The sequence below is a fragment of the Ceratotherium simum genome, chromosome 18, assembly GCF_057802395.1.
Source record: "Ceratotherium simum simum isolate JZ-2026a chromosome 18, ASM5780239v1, whole genome shotgun sequence".
NCBI lineage: Eukaryota > Metazoa > Chordata > Mammalia > Perissodactyla > Rhinocerotidae > Ceratotherium > Ceratotherium simum.
In genome coordinates this window covers 7,668,073-7,693,950 of record NC_141917.1, presented here as the reverse complement: position 1 = coordinate 7,693,950, position 25,878 = coordinate 7,668,073, and the positions used below count along the sequence as shown (strand labels likewise).

General features: G+C 39.2%; 1 protein-coding gene across 3 annotated transcripts in view; it reads left to right on the top strand.

The window, feature by feature from the left end:
- SEMA5A (semaphorin 5A) overlaps positions 1 to 25,878 on the top strand; it is a 470,062-nt gene that overhangs the window by 422,087 nt on the left and 22,097 nt on the right. For all 3 annotated transcript variants that reach the window (XM_004440053.3, XM_087443115.1, XM_087443116.1), the window contains 2 exons: positions 18,943 to 19,168; positions 22,710 to 22,928. In XM_004440053.3, coding sequence (XP_004440110.1) covers positions 18,943 to 19,168; positions 22,710 to 22,928 — 445 coding nt within the window. The remainder of the gene's footprint in view (positions 1 to 18,942; positions 19,169 to 22,709; positions 22,929 to 25,878) is intronic.

The window sequence follows — 25,878 nt, the reverse complement described above, 5'->3', positions numbered from 1 at the left end:
AAACAATGGAAATTATAACTTTTCCTAGGAATGGACATTGTTCCTTGTTACTTAGCAGAAATTGCAACTTCCTTTGTGTTGCTTTTATGCTGATATTTGTGTCAGCGAGGCCTCTGAGTAGGTGCAGCTATGAGTTTACTATAAACTTATTGGGTTTTGTCTCATTTGTTTGAAAGGAATCTGAATTAACTTCCAACATAAGTACTTGAGTTTAAAAAGGCTAGCTTTCCACATAATATTTACTACAGGACTAGTATTACAAAAGAAAGTTTTTGAATCCTGGCACTTTGCAGGCGTTTTATTTACATCTCAGTGGATATTTGCTTGGCCTGGTTTTAAATTGTAAATCATGTCCTCCTCATAACTGGATCGGGGGAAATCATCAGTGAGCCTGAAGTTAGAGAAAGCTGGGTGATGCCACGACTTATTTTGTAGTCCCCTCCACTGGAAAGGAGAGGTGCACCCGGTGACTTGGGGATACTTTAGAGAGAACACCAGGAGATTCCAAGCTCCCAGCTGCAGATGCCCTGTTTCTGTGGCTCACCACTGAATCTTCAACACCTTCTCAGTGTCTGGCACAAAGCAGTTTCTCGATGAGTTGTGTTAAATGCATTGGCAGCATTCAAATTAAGGGAGAACCATCATATGTTTAGACCAGCAGCAGAGATCAAACATTCTCTCTGGAAGTCCCTAAGCAGTCATCATATTTGTAAGAATGCATGCAGAGAAGAGTCATTTCTTCAGCATTTTAAGTTTTATTTATCTCTCTCTCCCTCACTTAAACATTTGGGTGCCTTTTCTCATGGCCACCTCTTTGAGTAGGGGAAAGACCATTAGAAGTTAGAGCTAGTAGTGCTAGCTCATAGAGATGGTAGTGGGGATTCTGAGCACTAGACTGAAAGGGACATTTGTTTTAAAGTGAGGACTTCTATAGCACATTCTCCCAAGAGAATATGTCCAGTGGTGGAGTTGCTTGGTAAATGGTGTTGACCCTGAGGTTTAGAAATGAATGTGACCCAAGAGCACTGATAACCCGTAAGGTGTCTTGTGTCAAGTAAATCAAGGTTTCCCTTCTGAGGGTCACAATATCACAGGCTCAGGGCTTGGCAGGCAGCCTGCTTGTTTTTATTTAAAGGACGGTGCCCCTTCCTCTAAATACAGACAGCTCCGTGCCAAGGCTTGTGGCTTAGGAGAAGATGCTTGCTGAATTTCAGCCCTCACACACCCCCTCTGCCAGGATCTTCTTTGTGCAGTGCACATATTGTGCAATCGTGTGCAAAGTTAATCCATCAGGCTTTAAGTATAAATATAAATTATACATATATAAATATTTACATTTCACTTGTATTCATATGTTCATATTCATAATATGACATGATGATCAAGTGGAGAATCTCGTAAATAAGACGTTTTATATTAGTAAGATTAAGAGAAAGAATGTTATGGTCATTTCAATAAATGCAGAATAAATGCCTGATAAAATTCAACACATTCATAATAGTTAAAAAATAAAATAAATTAAAAAATTAAATTGAATTAAAAATTAAAAAATAGTTTTAAAAAAGTCAACAAAGAGTGGGTGGGAGTTTCTTTAACTTTGTGAAGGATGCCTATTAAAATGTTACAGGAAACATGCAAATGTTGTCATACTTAGTGGGGAAATGTTAGAAGCTTTTCCCTTAAAGTCAAGAAAAAGCCAAGGATTCTTGCCAGCACCTATAGTGGTCAATATTGTACTGGAGATCACGGTCAATTCAGTTCAACAAAGTGAAGAGTTGTAAGGTCAAGGATGGGATTCACTTACCCCAAAGATTTCTTCCAGCTCTTACCTGCGTCTCAAAGATCAGAGACTATTAGTTAATGACTGGTGGTTAGATGCGGGGTGACATTCACTTATTGCAGTGTTTGGCAAATGGCGCCGTGCTGAGCCCCTGCACATGGTCTTGTGGGGTGGGTGCTCAACTGCATGGGCTCCTGGTCCCGGCCCCACCTGAACCATATCCACTTGATCTTTATCTGTTTGTATGTTGTTTATTGATTGAAAGATTATTCGGTATTTTTAAAGATTTTGAATACCATTGAGCAAAAGTTATCAAAAAACACGACGTACTGTGGCTTGTTTTCTGATGCATGGATCCCGTTCGTGCCGTGTTTGACTGAAAAAGTGCTGGGAGATCTGATGCTGGCCGAGTGCCTGCTGCGTGATAAATAGCAAGTATCTGGTGCCGGGCTAGAAATAGAAAAATGAGGAATAGGTCGGCGCTGTCTTCACAAATCTCGCAGTCTATTAGAGAAACCTCTGTGCAGACAGGTCACTGGTTCTGCATCCTTCATCTGTTACTTTCCAGGGTACAGTGGTAACATAAAGGAGGGAGTAGTATTTTCAGGTAAATTGAGGCGAATCACATATTACAGGAGGGGTGGCAGCGGCAAAGGCATAGAAGCCTGAAGCCACAGCGTGTGTTTGTGGGACTTCAAGACAGTGCCATGTGGCTAGAATGCAGGCCACGGGGTAGGGGTGGGTGGTGGTGAGACAACGCTGTTCATCTAACTTTCCCAGGATCCGAGAAGCTGAACACTGTGGGTTGTATCCTGCGGGTAACATGGAGCCACAGAAATGCAATTAACACTGATGAGCCCGGTGTTCTAGATGGGCACCCACTGTTCAAAATCTCTTGCGCTAGAGCCTCCTCGCATACTATTTTGATTATCATTTTGTGGAATTACATGTATTTTATATATAATTATATATTATATATATATTTAGGCCTCTAGCCACTGTTGTCATTCCTGCCTGCCTGTTTAAACTCCTGTTTGAACGAATCTCACTCCACTGACTGTAATTTTCCGTCTGAATATGGATTAGGACATTTCATGGTGTAATAAAGCCAAACAACTTCTATGACTGAGGACCATTCTAAAAGAAAAGTAAATGTTTTTCTGAGAAAGTATAAGAAAACTTAGATGTCTCCAATCACCCTAACATACTGCTCATTTTTTTTTTATTCTGTAGACTTCTATTTGTACAAAAATTAAGCAATTTAGAGATACTTTAGTCATAATTTGGAAGGGCAGACGTCTTTATGCAGCCACGCTATGGAACTTTTGGCCTAAATGAATAGAAATTAGAAGCAGAAAATAGAAGCAGAAAGCAGTCTATACCCTTGCTTAAATTTTGCAGTGTTTCCTAAGAGAGAAAAATTAATTATAAAGTCATCCACAGTACTGAATTCTAAATATTCCTATGGGCCTGAAAGATGGCTTTGAATAAAAAACATCCCTGCTTTCTTAAAGAAGCAACATTCTAGAACAAGAGACTTATACCTGCATTTGTTAGTTTAGATAACCTTCATATATGAACTTCCAAATAAGTGACCTGCATCATAAGTTTTTATATTTTAATATATAAAAGTGTGTTTATAGAGTGACAATAAGGGGAAAGCTTTGTCCAGCTAAAAACTTAGGAATGGATGTACAACATGGTTGAGGATAAACAGCTGTGACTGAAAATATGGATTCAGAAGAGGTTTTTCCACTTCGTTAATTCTCACCATTCTATATTTTAGGAATATACAGCAGAAGGATTCTCTAATAGTATTTAAGTAGATGAAAATCCATAATATTGAGCAATCTTTAAACATGATTTAGACAATTTTTTATAGGAAACTTCTAGATAAATAAACTGTTTTATATCATTGCCATATGTTAAGTTTACTAAAGTGTAGAAGTGTTTAAGTTTGATTTCAATATCTTGAATATTTTTATTCCACTGCAGTCCTCATTTATGGGAAAGCAGGCACATCAACACTGCAGCCAGGATCAGGGCCGGGTTTAGGAAGCAGGTGAGTGACAGGGGTTTTGCTGTTCAGCTGGTGGCAAAGACTTGGATGTCCTCCTGATGTCTGACTCTTCTCTTTGATACTTGTGCTAATAAGCGTAACCATCTACTGTCCAGACTACCATGTAGATGGAAGTAGAGAGAGGACCATGAGAAGCGGGGCCATAGAACATAGCAGAGTTGTGGCCTAAAACTTATTACAGAAAAATAAAAATTAAGCGGATACAAGAAATGTGTTTGGGCTATAACGACAACAACAAGAAATCTAACGCGTTAGTGGTGTTGTCATTAATAAGTTTAATTATAACCCCAAGACGTCAATAAACCATTAAATTAAGTTATGAGAGAGAAGGTTATAAATCTTAGAAATAAATCCATCAATAGCAGTCATAGACAAATTATTGTGTTATGATGTTGTCACCTCATTTAGACAGAATATTCACTTTTATGGTAGTTTATTTGGGAAAGATCATATGAAAGCCATTACGTATTTATATTACTGCATTGAGATGGTCATTCTATCAAGAAAAGACAAAGCCTTTATCCCTCAGGGTGGAAACACGTCTCTTTTGCTGGGAGATTGGGAGCCTCTTGTCAGTGTTGCTCCCAGATTTGAGAGGAAATCTGATAGAATAACGATGGAGAGCAGGGAGCCCACCCAGGCCTTTGGCTTTGGAATGATCCTTGGCCATCAGTTGTGACCACATGTCCTGGGCAGGCCAATCTCCTATTTGACTTTTTTTATTAGGATTACTACAGGGACTCTGTGCGTACATTTTGAACATTTATAAAATTGAGGCACAAAGACTTTTAACTTTATCAAGAAAAAAGTAAGGATAGATACCCAGCTATTTTGACAATTTATATTTTAATGAGTAGGTCTTTTATTTTCTGTGAGCAAGACTTTAAACTTTTCTCAAGGTGGCTAAGATTGCACTGTGGTTTTCATTTTGCTTTGTATTAGCAGTGATATTATTCTACTATTAAGGCATGGATCAGTTAGCTAGAATTGGATGCTCAAGGCGACTGAACTGCTGGGTGGGTCCCAACTCTGCTGCTGTGATTGAGGAGGACAACACACCTCGGTATGAAACTGGTCGGTCTATCAGACACAGCATCCCTGGCCAAGCAGCCCATGGGACTGGCCACGATGTCAATTCCTATGTCCTCATGTTGTTTAAGATCAAGTCCCTCCTGCATTTTAACTCCCATAACACGTGATTGGTGGGGGCTTATGACACTTTCACATGTCTCCTTTGAACTTCCCTTGTTTATTTTCACTGTTAACATCTAAAATCTCCTGAGTATGTAGCTTAACATCTTGCACGTGGTATAGATGCTCCAACAGTGATTATTGAAATATGGATGAATGGATGAGCAGATGGATGGATCAATAACATGATACTTCTGTGTTCATAACTATGTTGTTAATTGAAAATGTCATTTGAACAATATTACTTTGACTTTGAATTTCAAAAATATAAATGTTTAAGATATTTACGTCATTACCCATAATTTCTGGCAGGAAATATTTATAAGGTAATAGGAATCTAATTAAACAATCTGAATTATAAAAAGGAAGTCATTTAAAGATTTTTATTTGAGGAGCATAATTTCCCACAGTAAATTGGCCAAAAGAAGAGCAAAAAATGCAGTTCCTTGTGATTTAAATTATAGGCAGAAGATGTTGATAAAACATACATGTTTTTCATTTCCCAGATTTATTAAATGATGGGATTCCAGCTTAGAGAACCAAAAAAACACTCAAGAGTTCCAATTATTTCCATACTAGTGAAATGAAATGACAGAAGGACTTTGACTTAGTAGGGAATGTTCCAAATACATCATTCATGGTGTAAGGATTTTAGATTAAATAAATGTTCTTACTACTATCTTTTCGGGCATGAAATCTTAATTATTTAAGGGATATGAACTTATAAAAAGTCAGCTTCATGTGAACTCAGATAAGAGCAAATTTAGAAGATAATTTTCCACTAAATGGTCACATTACAGAGGGAGTGAAATGATGTATATGGAAACTTGGATGCAAGTTAAATTTAAACTTATATTACTAGTTAGATAAATCAATTCCCCTGTGTGTAATCCTACTAGGATTATTATGGGTTATTATGACCATCTGCATTTTCTTGGAGAGAGAATGATTTCTCAGGATTGCTAGTGACCAGCTTTGGAGAACTTCTAATATTTTTCTGTTTTATATCCTGTCTTTGTTTCCAGGCCTCTGTGCAGACCAAAGATGCCTAATATACCAGCCTCCCTGATAATCACAGTAAATGAGTTATCTAGTCTAACACTCCCAAATCATCGTGATGTGTTTCTTTTTATGTCCATTTTACAAATGAGAAAGCTGAGACACTAGGGTAAGTAAGTGATGAGAGTAGACCCACTGGACAGACCTGGTGGGCTCTCCTGGTTATCACACAGGGCCACAAGCTTGGAAGTGAGCACAGAGTTTCATAGTAAGAACTGACTGGCCTATTTATGAATAAACTCAAAGGAGAAATCACTTGAGGAGCAAGACTAATGAAGAGCCAGCTCCCTGTGCATCATGCACTCAACTGGAATGCCACTCAACTTCAGCCTTGAAGGAGGGGGCGTATTTTAGGCAGCTTCCCCATTAGAACGTCGAGTCAAATGGGCTAAGGATTTTATGAATGTAAGACTCCATCTTCAGTCTTTCAAGTCCTGGTTAGGTTTGGAGGAAGAGGGGTAACTTCCATACAACCTTGAAACTGTAGGGTCTACCCTCATTTTCAGTTTTGAATCAGTGCAGTTGATGGTAGAATCAGTCATACAACCACGAAATTGCTCTCACGTTTGGAGAACTTGTTTGATTCCAGGTAGCATCCTCCCTGACTGATTTGCTAACGTGCAGTCTATTCAGTTACTCAATTCTGGTTCCACAGGAAGCTCTGAGAAAAAGTGCTCCCAGATTGGCTTAGATCACACCTGGTTTGAGGAAACTCATTTAACTTTGTTGAACCCGGGGCTTCTCAGTCTTTCCTAACAACAGATGCTTTTCCCTGTCTCACCCATGAGCATCCCACAGCAACACACTTTAGGAAAAACTCTTACAGAATGAATAGAAGACCATTTTAAATTCTGCTTATACCCTTAAAGCAAAAGACGTTTACCCAACATATTTCACTCAAACATGGTAAACTAAAATCTACAGCTTAAATGGAACTGGTGAAGTTGAAATTCAAATTGATGGTCAACACACGTATATGTTGTCACTATTCTGTAAAGCTGACCTCAAAAAAATTAGTTCTGCATGGTTTCAGGCACCTTTAATAAGACATGAATTGTAACAACTAACCTCTACTTGGTGGATAACCTGTGGGCCTCTCATCAACACCTTAAATTTCCTATGTATTGTTAATTGCAAGTAATGGTCTTTTTTTTTTTTTTAATTTTAACCACAACTTTTTCATAAGAAAAAATTAGAGGAATATCATAGCAGGAAGATAATGAGTTTTCTGTAAAGGAAGACTCCTTGCCACTGGGAGACCAGATTAAGAGGCAAAGGAGGCAGGAGATAAGGGAATTCAACTTCATTTGAATCATCTAATAAATTGAATCCTTGGAGTATTGGAAGAAAAGCAGAATCATGGGGTAGATTCCCTTTTTATATACACAAACAAGTAAATACGTATTTGCATAGTGTGTATTAGTATCCTATTGCTGTGTTACAAATTTGAGTAAATTCAGTGGCTTCAAACAACACTTGTTTATTATTATCTGACAGTTCCATGGGTCAGAAGTCTGGGCCCAGTTTAACTGGTTCCCCTGCTCAGTGTCTCATAGGCTGAAATCCAGGTGTTGACCAGAGCTGCAAACATTTCCGAGGCTCAGGGGCCTCTTTCAAGCTCTCTAGTTGTTTGCAGAATTCAGTTCCTTGCAGTTTGGGGACTGAGGTCCGTGTTTTCTTTCTAGCTTTAGGCTGGAGGTCCTTGTGAGCTCCTAGAGGTTGCCCTCAGGTCCTAGCCACCGGGTACGTCACAAAAGGACAGCTAACTTATTCAAACCCGGCAGGAGAACTTCCCTCTAGTCCACTACAAGGAGGTCTTAGATGACAGAACCTAATCAAGAGAGCCATTATCCCATCATCTTCACAGGACCCACCCACACTCATGGGGAGGGGATTACACAGGCATGACACCCAGGTGGTGGGGATTCTGGGAGCATCTTAGAATTCTGCCTACCACAGTCTGTGAGGGAGGAGGGGTGCTTACTGTCAGTGTACCCTTACAATCCTAGCTGTGCAATAATCAAAGAATCAGGCTGCAGGTGACCGACGGAAAATAAACCAGCTGCTCCCAAGGCTCCCAGTAGGACTGATCAACCTGTTGTACCCAAAGCCACTCAGCCATACATGTCTGAAGAAATGCAGAAAAAACTGAGTAGTCTGTATCTTTGTAGGATATCTTTAGGAATTTTACCAATTGAATAAGCTTATAGAAGATGCTGCAACTCTCTTTTGTCCTAAATTCATTTAGCTACAAAAAGCAGAATAAAAAAAAAAAAATGGTACCCAAATGATCAAAGAGAGGAAAATGGTATTTAAATTTTTTGCTATCAGTGGGCAGGTAAAAACAAGTTGCATAAATTTATCAACACCATCTGACTCACATTTATTTTTAGTATATTTCTCAAAAGCTCAAAACTTAAATTGTTTTAGAAATTAACTTATATATGAAATAAATATTTACTCATCAAATATAGACTAATCAACAGGTGTTTGGAAAATATTTACTAGCAGTCGCCTATGCTGCTAAGTAGTAGCTTTTGATGCAATACATTTATTTTTTTTGATTAGGGTTCACCCAGGCCTAGGAGTATAGTTTTAGCCTGTGTCTTCATGACTGACTTTTTCATAACCACTCCATTATTCTAATTTGATTTTACATTTTGTTGCCAAGAAATTAAGCCACTTTAGCCCACACAAGTGTGTCTCTGTGACTGTAACCACAACATCCAAATACTATGATTGTAGGCAGTAATTTCCTACATCTTGTTTTTCTTACAGTTATATATGTATGATGATTTTATATACATATAAATATATATGTTTGCGTGTGTGTGTATATATACACACATACACATATATACACCTATATATATATTATATAATATAATACACACAAATACACACACACAGAGCCAATCATTATTTTCTGGTAAGAAAGTAGATGACTACTTGTTGCTTTTTTTTGTACTTATAAAAATCCAGGACAACTACCCCCGTATATTACTTTGAAAGTAATGCCCAATGGATATTAGCTCAGAGTGACTCTTCCTCAGGAAAAAAAAAAAAAAAAAGTAATGCCCTGTAAATTGTCCTGCTGAAGCCTTAATCTCAACACAACCTCAGTTTGGTTTATGTTATTTGCTCCGGTTCTTCCAAAATTCCTCATGAGAACTCTTAAAATATGTATAAATTATTTTAACCTTCTGAAGCAGGTATGTTACTGTTAAACATTTTCACCTTAAAATATAGAGGAATGGAAGTAAAGGGTGGACTCCTTTGCTCAGGGTCACTCATCTCTATTGTCAGCTTAAGAAGGAAACATTTTCCCCAATGATAGGTTTTCACTTCTAACTAAAAGTACTCTCATCTCTCATTGCAAGGTATTTACCAGAAAAAGATGTCTGAATTCTTGATGTTCACTCTCAAGACTAAGAATTTAAAGGCATTATGATGAGAGAATAAAATAAATAAATGGATCTTCTCACTTGAGATGTAAGTTTGTAGAGTGCCCACAAATCACAGCCTATAATAAAGAAGATTTCCAGTGACAGCACTGATTTTCCTTCTTACTCTCTTGGGCTTTCTACAGTGTCATAAAAAGGAATGCCCAAAATAATCTGCCAGGAGGAAAGCCAGCTCTGTTTTATATATATACACACATATGTAATAATCTAATACACACACACATATATAATCTAATACACACACACATACACATATCTTTTCTTAGTAAGAAAAGAGAGGCATATTTGCTTGCCTTTCTGTACTCAAAAGAATGTTGGCTGACTGCTGGTTCAAAGTGAATGCGCCCATTTGAAAGCCCCTGAGATGTTCAGCTCAATCTGCTTCCCCTTTGGGGCCAGGGATGGTGCCAGTCACCCCGTGGGAAAGGTAGCTGCATCAACGCAGGCTTTATCTTCCAGAAGCTCACAGGCTGGGGAGACCCCCCCCCGCCGCAAACTAGTGGCATAGTAAAGGTTCCAGAAAGTGTCATAGAGAGACTACTCAAAGGAAACCTGTTGAGATTTAAGCAGTTACTGCGTAGAACAGTGGGATTTTCTACTCAAAAATATTCACTCTTTTTGTTACAATATTGCTTTCACATTTTAAAAAAGCATTTTTATTTCATGTAGGCTTTATGATAAGTAATAGTAATGGAAAGAAATTGGGAATATTTTAAAAATCTCTAAATCATCAGGCTCTCTTCAGAGTAACTGGTGTAGACTATTGTCACGTAACATTTTGAATATCAAGTCTTCTCACCTTCCGTGAACCAGATTCAGGTGCATGCGCTGAATGTTTATTTTGGGTCAGTGGACTAAATCAAAAGCAAGATTGTGGATTCCAAAATGTTTTTAGTGTTTAGAGATCATCTTGTCTGACCCCTCATTTGGCGTTAGTTGGGATGTGTTCTGCTGTAGGCTAAATGTTTGTGTCCCCCCACAAATTCATATGTTGAAAACCTAATGCCCAAGCTGATGGTTTTAGGATGTGGGACCTTTGGGCAGTGATTGGGTCATGAGGGTGGAGCCCTCAGGAATGGGATTGGTGCCCTGACAGAAGAGGCCCCAGAGAGTTCCCTCACCCCTTCCACCATGTGAGGACACAAGGAGAAGTCTGTGACATGGAAGAGGGCCCTCACGGAAAAATGCTGGTGTCTTGATCTTGGACTTCCAGCCTCCAGAAGTGTGAGAAATAAATGTCCATTGTTTATAAGCCACCCAGTCTGTGGAATTTTGTTATAGCAGCCTGAATGCACTAAGACACATTCCAAGTGTTTAAAGATTTGCAGAGAGTTAGACAATGAGTAAGGAAGAAGCTGACCTTGTGGCTGAGTTCTGCTTCCACCGAGCTGTGCTGTCACTCACAAACTTCTCCAAGACCCGTGGAAGATGTATATAACTCCTTTGTGTTCAAAGGCCTGTATCAGCATGAAAATGCACTGCAGCCAAAGAAACTGATTGTAAGAGAAATAAGTGATCATAAAAAATGCAGTCTATACACATATGTATAGACTATAATAGGTAGTTGCTACATTGGCTGATTGTGTGACAGAAAATAACATTTTATATGATGACAAGTAAAATTGAACTTGACGATGCAAGTTTTGCCTTTATGAAGCATTTATCTGCAAATAGCTAGTAGTGATATTCATTTGTCAATATTCAAACATGAATGCCATGAAAAAAATAACTGTAATTTTAATGTGTGCAGGTATGTATAAATATAGCTGTTTTGAATATCATTTCTAAATCAGGAAGGTAATCACCATTTATTAGAAAGACACATTTTTTCTGTGGCCATATAATTTTTAATAGCTTTATTGAGGTATGATTGGCATATAATAAACTGCAAATGGTTATGAATAAAATTTTATGAGTTTTGACAAATGTGTACATCCGTGAAACCATCAGCACAATCAAGACAATGAACATGTCCATCAACCCAAAAGTTTCTTTGTCCTCTTTTGTAACCCCTCCCTCATATACTCCCTGTCCTCCCCAATCCCAGGTAACCACTGATCTCCTTTCTGACTCTATGTTACTTTTCATTTTCCATAATTTTATATGAATGGAATTCTATAATGTCACTCTTTTTTTTTTGCTGGCTTCTTTCGCTCAGCATAATTATTTTCTGATTCTTCTATGTTGTTGTGTATATCAACCGTTCATTTCCTTTTATTGCTGAGTAGTATTCTATCATTTGGATATAAGATGCTTTGTTTAGATATTCACCTGCTGAGGGACATCTGGGGTGTTTCCAGTTTGGGGCTATTACAAATATAGCTGTTGTGAACATTCATGTACAAGTATTTGTATGACATATACTTTCTTTTCTCTTGGGTAAATATCTAGGAGGGAAATGACTAGGTCATGTAATAAGTTTATGTTTAAGTTTTTAGGAAAGTGTCAAAATAGTTTTCAAAGGGGTTGTGCCATTTTACATTCCTACCAGCGGTGTATGAGAGAGAGTTCCCATTGCTCTGCAAGCTCACCAGCATTTGGTGGTGTCAGGTTTTTGGTTTCTTTTGTTTTGTTTTATTTTAGCCATTCTAATAGGTGTGTGGTGGTTTACTGGTGGTTTTAATTTACTTTTTTCTAACAAATAATGTTGAGGATCCTTATGAAGCGTTTTTGCTATCTGTCTAACTTCTTTGGTGAAATATCTATTCCTAACACTTGGTAATTTTTATATTATTTTCTTTGTTGTTGAGTTTTAATTTTTAAAATATATAATGGATACTAGTCTTTTATGAGATATCTGATTGGCAAATATTCTCTCCCCGTGTGTGCTTTGTCTTTCATTCTCTTAACTGTCTCTCAAAAAGCATAGGTTTCTGATTTTGATTAATTCAACTTTTTTTTTTCTTTATGAGTGATGCATTTGGCATTGTATCTAGGAAATCTTGGCTTAACCTAAGGTCACAAAAGGTGTTCTTCTATGTTTTCTTCTAGAAGTTTTATGGTTCTACATATTGATCTATGATCCATTTGAGTTTGTTAGCATTGATGGTGCAAGTTATTGATCAAAGTTCTTGTTTTTGCACATGGATGTCCAGCACCATTTGCTGAAAGGATTCCACTTTCTCCACTGAATTGCCTTTGTATCTTTATCAAAAATCAATAAACCATATACATGTGAGTCTATTTCTGGACTTTCCATTTTATTCTTTTGTTCAATCTTTCTATCTCAATGTTAATGCTACAGCATTTTTGTGTTGTTATGTTTTGATCACTGTAGTTTTATAATGAATGTTGAGGTCGGGTTGTATGAGTCCTCTGACTTTGTTCTTCTTTTCCTAAATGATTTTGCTGTTCTAGGTACTTTGTATTTCCACGTGAATTTTAGAATGGACTCTATCAATTTTTACTTGAAAAAGCCTTCTGGAATTGTGATTAAGATTGTATTGACTCTGATCTATAGATCATTTAGGGTATTCAGTTTCCTTTCAGTGTACAAGTTATGCACATATTTTGTGAGATTTATTCCTATTTCATATTTTTGATGCTATTATAAATGACATTATTTTAATTTCTGATGATCGTTGCTAGTACATAGGGATAAAATTAACATCTTATATTGATCTTGTATTCTGCAGCCTTGGTAAGTCAACATTACTTCTATACATTTTTGTAGATCCATAGTGTTTTCTACATATACAATCGCATTGTTTGTGGCTAAAGAGGTAATTAGTTCTTCCTTTCCAATATAGATGACTTCTAATTCTTTTTCTTTCCTAATTGCCCTTGCTGGAACCTTCAGGATATTGAATAGAAGTGAGAGGGGAGATATTCTTCTCATTTCTGATCTTAGGAGGAAAGCATACAGGGTCTCACAATTAAATAAGATGTTGCTTGTATATTTTTGTTAGATGTCCTTCATCAAATTTAGGAAATTTATTTCTATTCCTAGTTGATTGAGAGTTTCTATTAGGAATGAATTTCGGATCTTATCAAATGATATTTCTGCATCTACTGAGATGATCATATAGGTTTACTTTCCGGAGTGTTAATATGGTGAATTACATTGATCCAATTTCAAATGTTAATGCAACCTTGCATCCCTGACATAATCCCTACTTAATCATGAGAGTTTAATCTTTTTTATATGTTTTGGAGTTTTATTTATTAAAATCTTGTTAAGAATTTTTATATCTAAGTTCATAGAGAATATTCCCATGCAGTTTTCTTTCTTTCTAATGTCTTTGTCTGATTTTGATACTAGATTATAGTTGGCCTCATAGAGTGTTGTATAGTTGATTTTATTCTTCCTTATATCTTCCACGTCTCTACTTAATATGTTCAGTCTTTCTTCTAGCTCCTTGAACATATGGAAAGCAGTTCTAATAACTGCTTTAATGTTCTTGACTATGAATTCTGTCATCTGTATAATTTCTGTGCCAGTTTCAATTGACTGATTTTTCTCCTCATAGTAAGTTGTGTTTTTTAGCAGTTTCTTTGCATATCTGGTAATTTTAGATTAGATATAGAATGTAGATTTCCTTGGTGTACACTGGACCCTTTTGTACTTTTAAAAATATGCCAGAGCTCTCCTTTGTTATGTGATCAAGTTATGTGAAACCTGTTTGATCATTTTGATTTTTGCTTTTAGGTTTTGTTAGTTGAGATCAGAGCAGAGTTTTGTCTGGGGTGATTTTTTCCACTGTGGAGTCAAGACCCTTCTTGGTACTTTAACTGATGCCTGGTGAATTATGAGGCTTTTGACTCTTACTCTTAGGGGCAAGCACTCTTCCTGGCCCTATGTGAGTGATATGCACTGTTCCCTCTGATCTTTTCAGGTGGGTCTTTCCCCATCCACGTGTAATTTCTTCACACACGTTCACCAATTTGTACTCAACCCAATACTTGCGGGGGAACCTCTGCGTAACTCTGGAGTTTTCTCTTTGTGTAGCTCTCTCCTTCTGAGAACTCCAGCCCCTTTGGCCTCCTCCAGGTCCCAGCTCTGTCTCCTCAATCACTAGTCTGTGCCTGAGTTTTTCCCTCCTCCGACACCACCTGGAAACCTTACCAAGGTTGTAGGCTGGGTCAGTGTGGAGGTCACCTCATGTTTCCCATCACTTGGCAATCACTGTCCTTCATTGCCTGATGGCCAACGCCTTAAGAACTATTCTTCCTTATATGTCTTAGATATTTTTGGTGAAAGAGTTAATCCTGTTTCTGTTACTCCATCTTGATAGGAAGTGGAAGTCATTCTGTGGCCATATAGTTTTGAATCCACTATCTCCCAGGTTTCTGGATTAAGCTTTTAAATGGATGGTTTTATCACTGTTCATTGGGACAGAGACTACATGGGGAACACATTTGGAGAATGGTTTAAAATTGCTTTAGTAACCATTCTTTTTTTTCATTGTTCTTCTTGACTATTTATTTATTTTGGTCCTTGACTCAACTGTTTTCTTTATTTATTTTTATTTTTTTCCAGCTTTATTGAGATATAATTGACACATAACACTGTATATGTTTAAGGTGTACAACATGTGGATTTGATATATTTATAAATTGCAAAATGTTTACCACCATAATATTAGCTACTGCATCCATCCTAACCATAGTTACCATTTCTTTTTTGTGGTGAGAACATTTAAGATCTACTTTCTTAGTAACATTCAAGTATATGATACAGTATTATTAGCTATAATCACCATGCTGTACATTAGATCCCCAAACTTGTTAACCTTATAACTGGATGTTTGTACAGTTGAACAATATCTCCCCTTTCCCCCACCCCACCACCCACTGGTAACCACCATTCTACTTATGTTTCTCTGAGTTTGTCTTTTTTAGATTCCACATATAAGTAAGATAATATAGAATTTGTCTTTCTCTGTATGACTTATTTCGTTTAGCATAATGCCCTTAAGGCCCATGCAAGTTGTCGCAAATGGCAGGATATCCTTCTTTCCCATGGCTGAATAATATTCCATTATATATATAAGGGAGTATTTCTTTCTCTCTCTCTATCTATCTAGCTATCGATATATATATATATACATATCTGTAGCTATCTATAGATATATCACATCTTCTTCTACGTACATATATTCTATATATATAGATAGCACAACATCTCTCTCTCTATATATATCACATCTTCATTATCCATTCCTCCATAGATGGACACTTAGGCTGTTTCCATATCTTGACTATTGTGAGTAATGCTGCAATGGACATAAGAGTGCGAATATTTCTATGAGATTCTGATTTCAATTCCTTTGGATATTTACCCAGAAGTGGGATTGATTTTAGTAACCATTTTTATCTAATGTTTTCCATCGGAATATTAAGAATCCTATGTGGCAAGTAATAGTAATTAGCTCCCTGAAATCCCTTTTAAAATAATTTCTTCATTTAGCATCAATGGACCTGTCCAAGATCCATTCATATTTGGGTGGTTATAGCAACAGGTCACCAGTAAATTGTAGCACAGACTCAGCTGAGCCGTATAACTACTCACGATTGAATTGAATCACTTCATAATTTTGGTCATCAATATAAAACAGATCGGTCATACCATTTCTCGACACTTCGTAACTTGATATTTTAAATGAGTGCATATATTCAAACCTCAAAAAGCAGTTGAAAGGGGAAAGTCCTGAGTCTCATGCTAAACTTTGTGCTACAAGAAAATAATGAACAAACAAACAGACTTTGTTATTGGAGGTTTAGGTCTAATGAGCCTGAATTGATCCTCTTCATCCTTGAGGTGTGCCCACCTCTGTGACACGTGACCTACTGCCCTGCTGGGCATGTCACCAGCACACAAAGGTTAACCCAGGCACTTGAGCCAGCTTTAAAGTATGTTTTCCACTCATATATTTCAAAAACAAAACTTCATCTCCATAGAAAAGATAAAATTTCTAGTGTGAGGAAGCTAAGAATTACTGGGAATATCCTCTATATTTGTTTATTAAGATGAGGGATCTTACTATTTTATAGGTGATGTCAAACTTGTTAACGCTTAAAGACCTGCACTTTTTAAGCAGCGGTCTATAAATGGCATTCGCTTTGAGTCCATTTCAGCAAGGAGCCCCTGGTAATTTCCCCAGCTAGGCAGGCACAGAGTGATGAAGGGGAGGACAGTGGCGTGTGGCATTTTCAATCTGGGAATGACAGTGCTGCCACACTGTAGGCCTGGAAGATCCCAGACAGAGTTTATTGTATTCCTATCACGTGGCCTCTATTTCAAGTGAAAAAGAGAGAGCACACACATGTTCTGTCTAGTTTTTTATGCAATTGAGTTTATAGCATTCATTGGGGCCAGTTTTTCATCTAGGAGGCAACATCCAAAAGATGCTGTAATAAAAAATGCTATAAGCAAAGGAAAAGGAAGTCATCTGTCTACCAGTATGTGTTGGTGTGGGGAGCACCAGTGTGTCTCGGTGAGGGAATGGCGAGAGGGTATTAAATCAGAGAAGCAAGGATGGCCACTTGACATATTTTCTGTTCAAAGCCTATGATGTCACAAACATGAAGAACTCCTGAGTATTATCCTCTGTAAAAAGTTTTAAAAAATGGATTATGAGTAAGAAAATTAGTTAGAATAATTAGAATAGTGACAAAATAAAGATTTTAACAAGCTTCCAGGTAAAGTTGGTGGTGTACGCACAAGACTACTCTCTCCCACTGGAAACTCATTAATACAATATTAAAGAGTTTTTTTTTTACGAAGGATAAATCAACAAAGACAGTTGTTACTAAGTCTGAATACCCAATGAGGGGTGAATTAATCACAAGTTCATGGAAACTAGACAACTGTCACTGAAAAACGGGAATCTTTGCCTTAGGCTGAAGGGAACTAGATAAGAATCAGAAATCAGCCAGTCTACCACACCACTCAGGTGTGGCTAGAGTTCACCTGGTGATAGGTGCAAACACTGGATTTTGGTCTAACCAAAAGTGCAGGATAACTATATTAGGATGATGGGAGATGGTAAGGCTGTGTCAATGTTGGAGATACAGGAAGTGGGGTAGGGAGTAAAGAGCTAAATCCTCTTTTTCCGTAGTGCACAGTCAATGGGCAATGCCTAATACACGAAAATTCTAGTTGTTATCTCTGTGGGGTAAATATCCAAATATTCAACTGAAAGAGATGGGAGAAGGATGAAACAGTTCTATTTTTCATAATAAATCTTAGAGAGCTATTTAACTCTTACTTCATATGTATGTTTATCATTGCTAAAAATCATTTTAAAAGTATGGCCATAATTGAGTGTATTATGTGTTATGGATTTTCTCTCTAATGAAACATCCTTCGTTGCCACATGGAAGAATTGTGATGTAGTGCTCTGCCCAAGATCAAACCCTGTACCCCTTATATTTGGCCCTGTTTCTGGAGACATAGTGTTTAAAATTCTTGCCAAAAAATCTTTAAGTGCTTCAAGTGGATCCTAATAATGGTAGTCCTAAACTCCACCCACCAACACACACCATGCACCATTTGCCAGACCTTCAGATCTACCCTCTGCTCATCTCCCAGGACCCTCCCGCCTGTGCTTACAAGGCAGGCACCTGTAGTAAGGGAAGGGAGGAGAAACTGAGAAATGCCATCAAGGTGTTACCCAGGGAGATCTTATGAAAACTTCTTATTGACTAAAAGTCATCATATACTGTGTTTTCATTTGGAAACCTACCACTCTAACATTTCAAATCTGTGATCCCAGAGCTTAAAATATTCATTAGTCTCCAAATGACCATTATGTGGTCCAAAAACAAATTCTGGTTTCATTTTAACTTTAATCGTTTAGAGAAAACAGCTAAGCTTAACCTCAGAATATTCAACATTTTTGGTTACTTATTAGGTGAAAGGAAGATGATTTTTATGGGATCACTATTTCTATTCACATACATTTATATTTATTGTCTCATTCTCAGTGTTGATGCAGGAGAAACTGCAGAGTTGACTTGAACGCTGAACATTCTCTTAAGTGCCTAATTTAACATAAATGTAAAGTTGGAGAGTAGCTGGTAGGTGTCTTAGGATCTGAAGTTTGGGGTTTTCTTTTCTTCAGTTATTTTGTTGAGGTAATAACGGTTTATAACATTGTGTAATTTCAGGTGTACATTATTGTTTATCAGTTTCTGTATAGACTGCATCGTGCTCACCACTAATAGTCTAATTTTTATCTGTCACCATATATATGTGCCCCTTTACTCCTTTGCCCACCTCCCAACCTCCTTCCCTTCTGGTAACCACTAATCTGTTCTCTTTAGGGTCTGAAGTTTTAGAGAGCCCTGTCTTTCACTAGAGGAAGGAAGCCGCTGGCTCTGTCTATTCCCCATGATAAGCACATGCCATGCCTTTTCTCTCCCAGGAGTACCAGCCTTGTAATACCAACCCATGCCCTGAGCTGAAGAAGACCACACCCTGGACGCCCTGGACGCCCGTCAACATCTCTGACAATGGGGGCCACTATGAGCAGCGATTTCGGTACACGTGCAAAGCCCGCCTGCCTGATCCGAATTTGCTGGAAGTGGGAAGACAGCGGATCGAAATGCGGTATTGTTCTAGTGACGGAACCAGCGGCTGCTCTACAGATGGTGAGTGGCGACCCCACAGAGACTGCCCCACTTCCATGGATAGTCCTCTTTGATCTTATCTCTATGTTCATAGAAGGATTTTTTTTTATTATTTATGGCTTAACAATCTTTATCACAATGATGCCTCTAAAGCAGAACTGGTTTTATAGCCAATTAATGGGAAAGACCCTTACTATAATAATGTAGTCATATATTGAGGTGGTCCTGTGAATTCAACCCTCAAAATAACACTATATTTTGTAACAGGTCCAGAATAGTTTGTAGCAGATTTATTTAGTATCAGAAAACACGTTGAGGAAGGCTCAGTAATCTTCCATAGTTCTCCTGGCACTAAAACATAAACTGCAAATAAGCTTTTCGTTTTTATCCTAAAACCAAACAAAGACAGAAGAAGTGCATCTCCCTGTTTATGTCTATAAAAGATTCTTTCCGGTAAAAAGTACATGTGAGAATCTTTTCATAGTCTTTAAAATTGCTTTGCTCTTGTAATTATATAAATCCACTCAAGGCCATATTAGTAGTGTGGGGAAAGCTCTAAGGTAGACCAGAAGATCCACCCTTTACCTGGGCCTGCCACTGAATGGTCATCTCACCTCGGGCAACTCACCTGTTCTCCCTGGAGCTCAGGTGTCCCAGCTGCAGGAAAGAGGGTGAGGCTGGCCACCCAAAGAGACTCATTTCTGCTTCTTTCTTATCTCTCCTATTGTTCTCATCTAATTTAACAGAATCTGTCCAATTCTAGAAAGAAAATAAGTGCTCATAGATGGTTCTCAGAACACGATTCGATGAGAACAGTGATAGTAACATCTTACACTAGACCACCTTGAACATTTCTCAGCACTTTTGTGTTTATGATCCTACCTTATTCTCCCAACATGAGTGTGAAATAGGAAGCACAGTCACCATCAACATCATTTTTAGAGAAAGAGCCTTAGACCCAGAGTAGTTGGCCTTGACGGACTGCAGAGCTGGGGAGTCGCCATGTTGGGCTGACGTGGATGGGATAAATTCATGAAAGTGTGATAAATCTCCTCCTGCATTGCTGGAGGGAAGCTCGTACACAGAGTGGCTCTGAGTGAGGACCACCAGTGACACATGTCACAGATCTCCGTGCCTCCCCCTAGGAGCTGCTGAATAGCTGAGGCAGCTTGGAGCTGCCAGCCTGGATGCTTGGAGGCCCCACAGTTGCCATCAAGAGCCACTCCTAGTCTTGTTCTCACTGACGTTAACTGTCTCCTGACCTCAAACTATTCTGCTGATTGTAGTTCAGCAACTATCCAAGCTTGTTTGTTGTTTCTTCAAAAAAGAAAAGTCTGCTTTAGGGAGGGATTTTGTGTGATTAACTCTACAATTTAAATAAATCAAATAAACACCAATCACCTAGGAATTCAAGCAAAATGATATTCACTCATTAATTCTGTAAAATCCTGCATTAGTGAGAAGAAAAGATATATGATGGAAAGCCAAGAGATAGATAACTGAAGGCCCATTTTAAAGATCTGTATTCCACAAAGGATGATCACGTGATCTCAAGTTAGGGTTGTGAGACAAAATATAAAATGCCCAGTTAGATATGAATTTCAGATATTTTTCAGGATTTTTTTGGTGTAAGTATGTCCCATGAATCTTTTTTAGGATATGTATGTCCTTTGCAATACTCAGGACATATTATTCTAAAATACTATTTGTTGTTTATCTGAAATTCAAATTTAACTGGGCTTCCTGTATTTTATTTGTTAAATCTGGCAACCCTGTCTCCAATTCATTCACTTATTTCATAGCAGGCTGTTAACTACCTTATTTCTTATGACATCAAAGTAAAAAAGAGAAAACGAGTGACGGTGTTTCCCTATACATTATCTTTATTATCTTTTTTTTTGTGTGTGAGGAAGATTAGCCCTGAGCTAACATCCATTACCAATCCTCCTCTTTTTGCTGAGGAAGATTGGCCCTGGGCTAACATCCATGCCCATTTTCCTGTACCTTATGTAGGACCCTGCCACCGTATTGCTTCACAAGTGGTGTGTCAGTCCACGCCCGGGATCCAAACCCGCGAACCCCAGACCACCGAAGTGGAGCTCGCGAACTTAACCGCTACGCCACTGGGCTGGCACCTTTATTCTCTCTTCTGAACGTATATTTTTTAATCCTTCCATTCTCTGATACATACAAAACCAGAGCTAATGTTTGTTTTACATGTTAGTGATATAACCTAAGGAAAAATTTAATACATATTTATAAAAGATATCCTATATTTCCTCCAAAAGTATATCATGGACATGGCTTAAAAAGTACTTCATCCTCCTTGTGTCTTAATGGCTTCAAGTTCTAATGACCATCTGCATGTTTTGGTATTGATATCTTGAGACTACAAAGTCTGACTACACAAAATGAGGCCTAATTGTGCATAGCTGTTCTTTATTGATTAACCACAAAGTGCTGGTTCATCACAGAGGAATATTTCTAGTCCATTTTCTTTGAAGAGCATCCTGCCTAGGTTTCTGAGGCAGAGTTCTTAAGTAAACAACCAAGGCGCTTAATGATGGATGGATAGAACTGTTGGCATATTTGCCTCCTAACGTTTCTCCAGGACTTCGTTGCATACCTTGAGAGTTTTTTGTTAAAACTTGTTTCACATTGCCTACATTTGAGAAAATTATTGAATACTTTTTAATATTGTAAGTGAGTGGGCATTTTCATCAAAACCAACAGGAGTTTTGACTATGGCTGATTAAATGACTAAAGTGCAAAGTGCTCAGAGCAGCCCTGACCCAGTGAGTATTCAAAGCCTGTTCCCACCAAGACAACTCACCACCCGCACCCCCGGCTGCTGCTGCTGCTTCTACTGCTATGTTTGTTCCTAGGGAAACACATTTTACTAGTCAGTGCACTCTGGACTTCATGGGAACCTTTGCCACGTGGCAAGGTCATTCAGGGTTATATTCAGCCCCAGGCTGTGAGCACAGCCCACTGCATGTTTCTGGAGCAGACACATGCCCCCAGGGCCTGTGAGTCAGAAGCAGTTGATGTCACAACCTTCACCAGCCTTCATTCACTTTGGAAAGGTTAACAGGTGAAGGGACGGGGTTAGAAAATGTCTGAATCCTGCTTCCATTTTTCCAGAGGGATGTCCTCAATGGTGAGCACCACCCCGTCGTGTACAATGGCAGTTTGTTGTAGAATTCCCAAGGGAAGCGAGAAAGTTGTGTTTTCTTTGTATTTCAGAAAAATAAATGACCTGTAAACATAAGACCTGTTACTTGTGTGAGGACTTGGCCACATTCACAAGTTGAGTTTTCACAAGTTGCACTTTTGTTTTATAAATAGTTGCACCCTCAAGGCAGCCTGAGTTATAGGAAGATATCACTCAACTGCAATTTTTTTCTTTTTTTGGCTTCTGAAGTGTGAAAAGCATTCGTCTGATTTTGTGAGCGTAGCTGTAGAACTAAAGCCAACAACTGATTCAGGATGAAAGCTAGTTTAGACTCTGGTTACTTTAAGAACTCCTAACAGAATCACACTCTAGCCTTTTCCTTGACAGGCCTTTCTGGTGACTTCCTGCGTGCTGGGAGGTACTCTGCCCACACTGTCAACGGGGCTTGGTCAGCCTGGACATCGTGGTCGCAGTGCAGCCGCGACTGTAGCCGGGGCATTCGGAACCGGAAGCGAGTTTGCAACAATCCCGAGCCCAAGTATGGGGGCATGCCTTGCCTGGGCCCGTCCCTGGAGTACCAGGAGTGCAACATTTTGCCCTGCCCAGGTGAGTGGATTGAGTAGTCTGGAAAAAGTCTGAAAAATCAAGGGCCTTGGAAGACCTTCTAATTTAGGGAGGCTCACTCAGCTTCCCTGGCTGGATGTTTGAGATACATAGACACACGCACATGCGTATATACATGCACACATATCTATAAATCACAAATTATATCTTCCAACTGCATTGATATAAAGACAAACATAACCTCAGCTGGATTATATTCATTTATTTCCTCTGATTTAAAAGAAACTAAAACATTCTCGTGAGCCCCTCTGAGCATCGTGGGGCCTAGTGCCTGAGGGAGCACTGAGCCTAATGGAGAAGTCGGTGCTGCTGCCGTGGTCTGGAGAAATGTGTCATGTCCTTGAAACTGGAGGCTGGCCCCCTCCCAAATTCTGATGGGCCCAGCCGTCCAGGAACTGGCCTCCATTCATACCACAGATTCCTCCTTCAGGGTGACAGTTATCAAGAGTGACTCTCCCAGGGGCCTGCCAAGCCAGTCCCTCACGCCCTCAGTCAGCAGGGTCCACTTTCTCCTGAGTTCAGTTCTCTGAACACACACTCTTCTCTCCTGGAGGCCCACAGAAGCTGTGTTGTCTGGGTCTTCCTCCTGAGACCTGGCTTTTCATTCCATGGAATTCCCAAACAAGCACAAGGTTAATAAAATGAGCTTGAAGAGCCCCCACCCAGGGCGTTGTCTGCTGACACAGCCCTAAAGGCTCCTCTGTCTCCTTTAATACTCTAACCATTTCTGCATTCCTCCTGCCACAGATCTGCTTGTGGCTTGTCACCTTCACTGCTTCCACCTGACCTTCCCACAGGCAGAGGATCTGGAACCTGATGCCTCAGGGCTATCTGAGTGCTGGTCTATAGCTGTGTGTCTGGCTTTGACTTTTGTCAGAGGGAATGCTCCAGGAGGACAGGGACTTCTGTGGTAGTCTCACTCCCTGCAGTGCCCTCAGCTCCCAACATGGGCCTGGCACATACTAGAAATAGCTATCAGTAATTGTTTGTTGGATGATAAGAAAACACGCAGTTGGTTACTTGATCTTCCTTCCTTCCTTCATTCAATTTTCCAGTAAACATTTTTGGATAGCCCACTGTGCACTATTCATAGCATAAAGAAAGATGCAGTGATATGGTCCAGATCAGAAAGGAACTTAGAGTTCAGTGAGGAGGCATCCTATGAATAATGTCAACACAGTATGGTCACTGGCTATTGGGTTGGTGACAACAACATGTGGTGGCTACATCATCCAAGGAACCATTGAGCTGGAATCATGGCAGTTACACTGAGCAGGCTACCTCTGAACTGAGTCTTGAGGGACCGGAGCTGACCAAATAGACAAGCAGGGATGGGGAATGGAGGGTCATTCCAAACAATGTGTGTAGCATTTTTAACGACATGGAAGTCTGCAAGTATAGCATCTTTTTCAGTAGGTACAAACAACTTTCTGAGTTCCATAAGCGAGGAACTGGCTTGTAGCAGTGCTCAGTGAGCATTTGTTGGATGGGTAGGATGTACGTATGGATGGGTGGTGGGTGATGGATAGTTGGATGGATGGATGGATGGATGAATAAACATGTACTGAATTAAACTGAAAATACACAGTTTCCAGCTTTGTAGCTGAGGATCCCAATAATGTCCCTGCTCCTACAGCTGCTCCACTCCTCCTAGGCTGTCTTTGCCTGAATTTCTCAGCCTCAGGAGACTGATCCCTCCAACCACCCAGCTTTCCCCCCAAAGCAATGTCGAGGAGCTGGGAAAGGTCACAGAACCAGTTCTTTCCCACAACCCCAGCATGAAGAGTGGAAGGATTCCTCCCCCAGGTCTGGGAGAGAGCTCATGGGGTGACATCATTAGATTAGGATCCGTGCTGTAAACTGGAGCGGGGTCGGTGACATTGGAATGTCATGATTTCCCCACCCACTCTTGCTTCCCCAGACTCCAGACATGAGTCCTTGTTGCCATTGGCAGAATGTGCAGATTCTTCCAGATGCTTGATGCTGCCTTGGTCCTTGAGTGCAAGGCTCAGGCCCCTCTCAGGACACCCCATTAACATGATCTGGTGGCTGTTTTTATTTTTGGTTGATTTGATGGTCAAGCCAGTATCGTGTATACATAACCTGAATGTCTCGAAATAACTCTGTCCTCATTTTCTTTCTGAAAGCCAAGATTCCATAGAGGGTTGTGGGCGAGTCACTTTCCACTTGGAGTGGGCGAGTTCAGGGGGCTAAGTTGGGCAAATGTCAACTTTCTGTCCCACCTCCTACAAAATTCCTAAACACATGAGAGGATGTAGCTCAGCAAGGAGGGGTTGGAAGCCCCTAGGGTTGCAGAGGCTGAGCTGCTCAGCCAGTTATAGGGCTATTTTTACCTGATTTAGGACAGTGTCCTCCCTATGAATTTACTCTTCCTTAGTTCTATTGGGTCCCTAATGAACAGTTACAAATGGCCACTGTGTTTTATTTAAAAACAACTATTCTTGTTATGATTAAGTTTGAAAATAAATCTAAAACTAGATGAATGTAAAATATCTTTCAAATTAACCAGTGAAAAATTTGATCTCCAATTGTAAGATGTATAATAAACTGCAATGCGGTTTTAAAGTTGAGCCCGTGTTGAAATGATCCTTTTTCACCTTCTGTGAGTTGATCTAACTTGTACCTTCGCCTACATAATTTATCTCCAACACTGAGCAATAGCTTGGTCATTCTCCTTCACTCCTTCTTTTCCTCAATCCTTGTTTGATTCAGAACTAAGGATGCCAGACTTTGGCTGACAAAGGTAGAGACAACAGTTGGTTCTTTGTTACTAAATAACATTCAAATTCAAGTAAGATTGTTTATTTTTTCTTTATTATGAAAACAACAAGTGTGAGAGAGAAGGAACACTGAGTGAAAAGCTAATGGTGGGGCAGACTCTTTGAATCAAAATGAAGACTATGGACAGGTG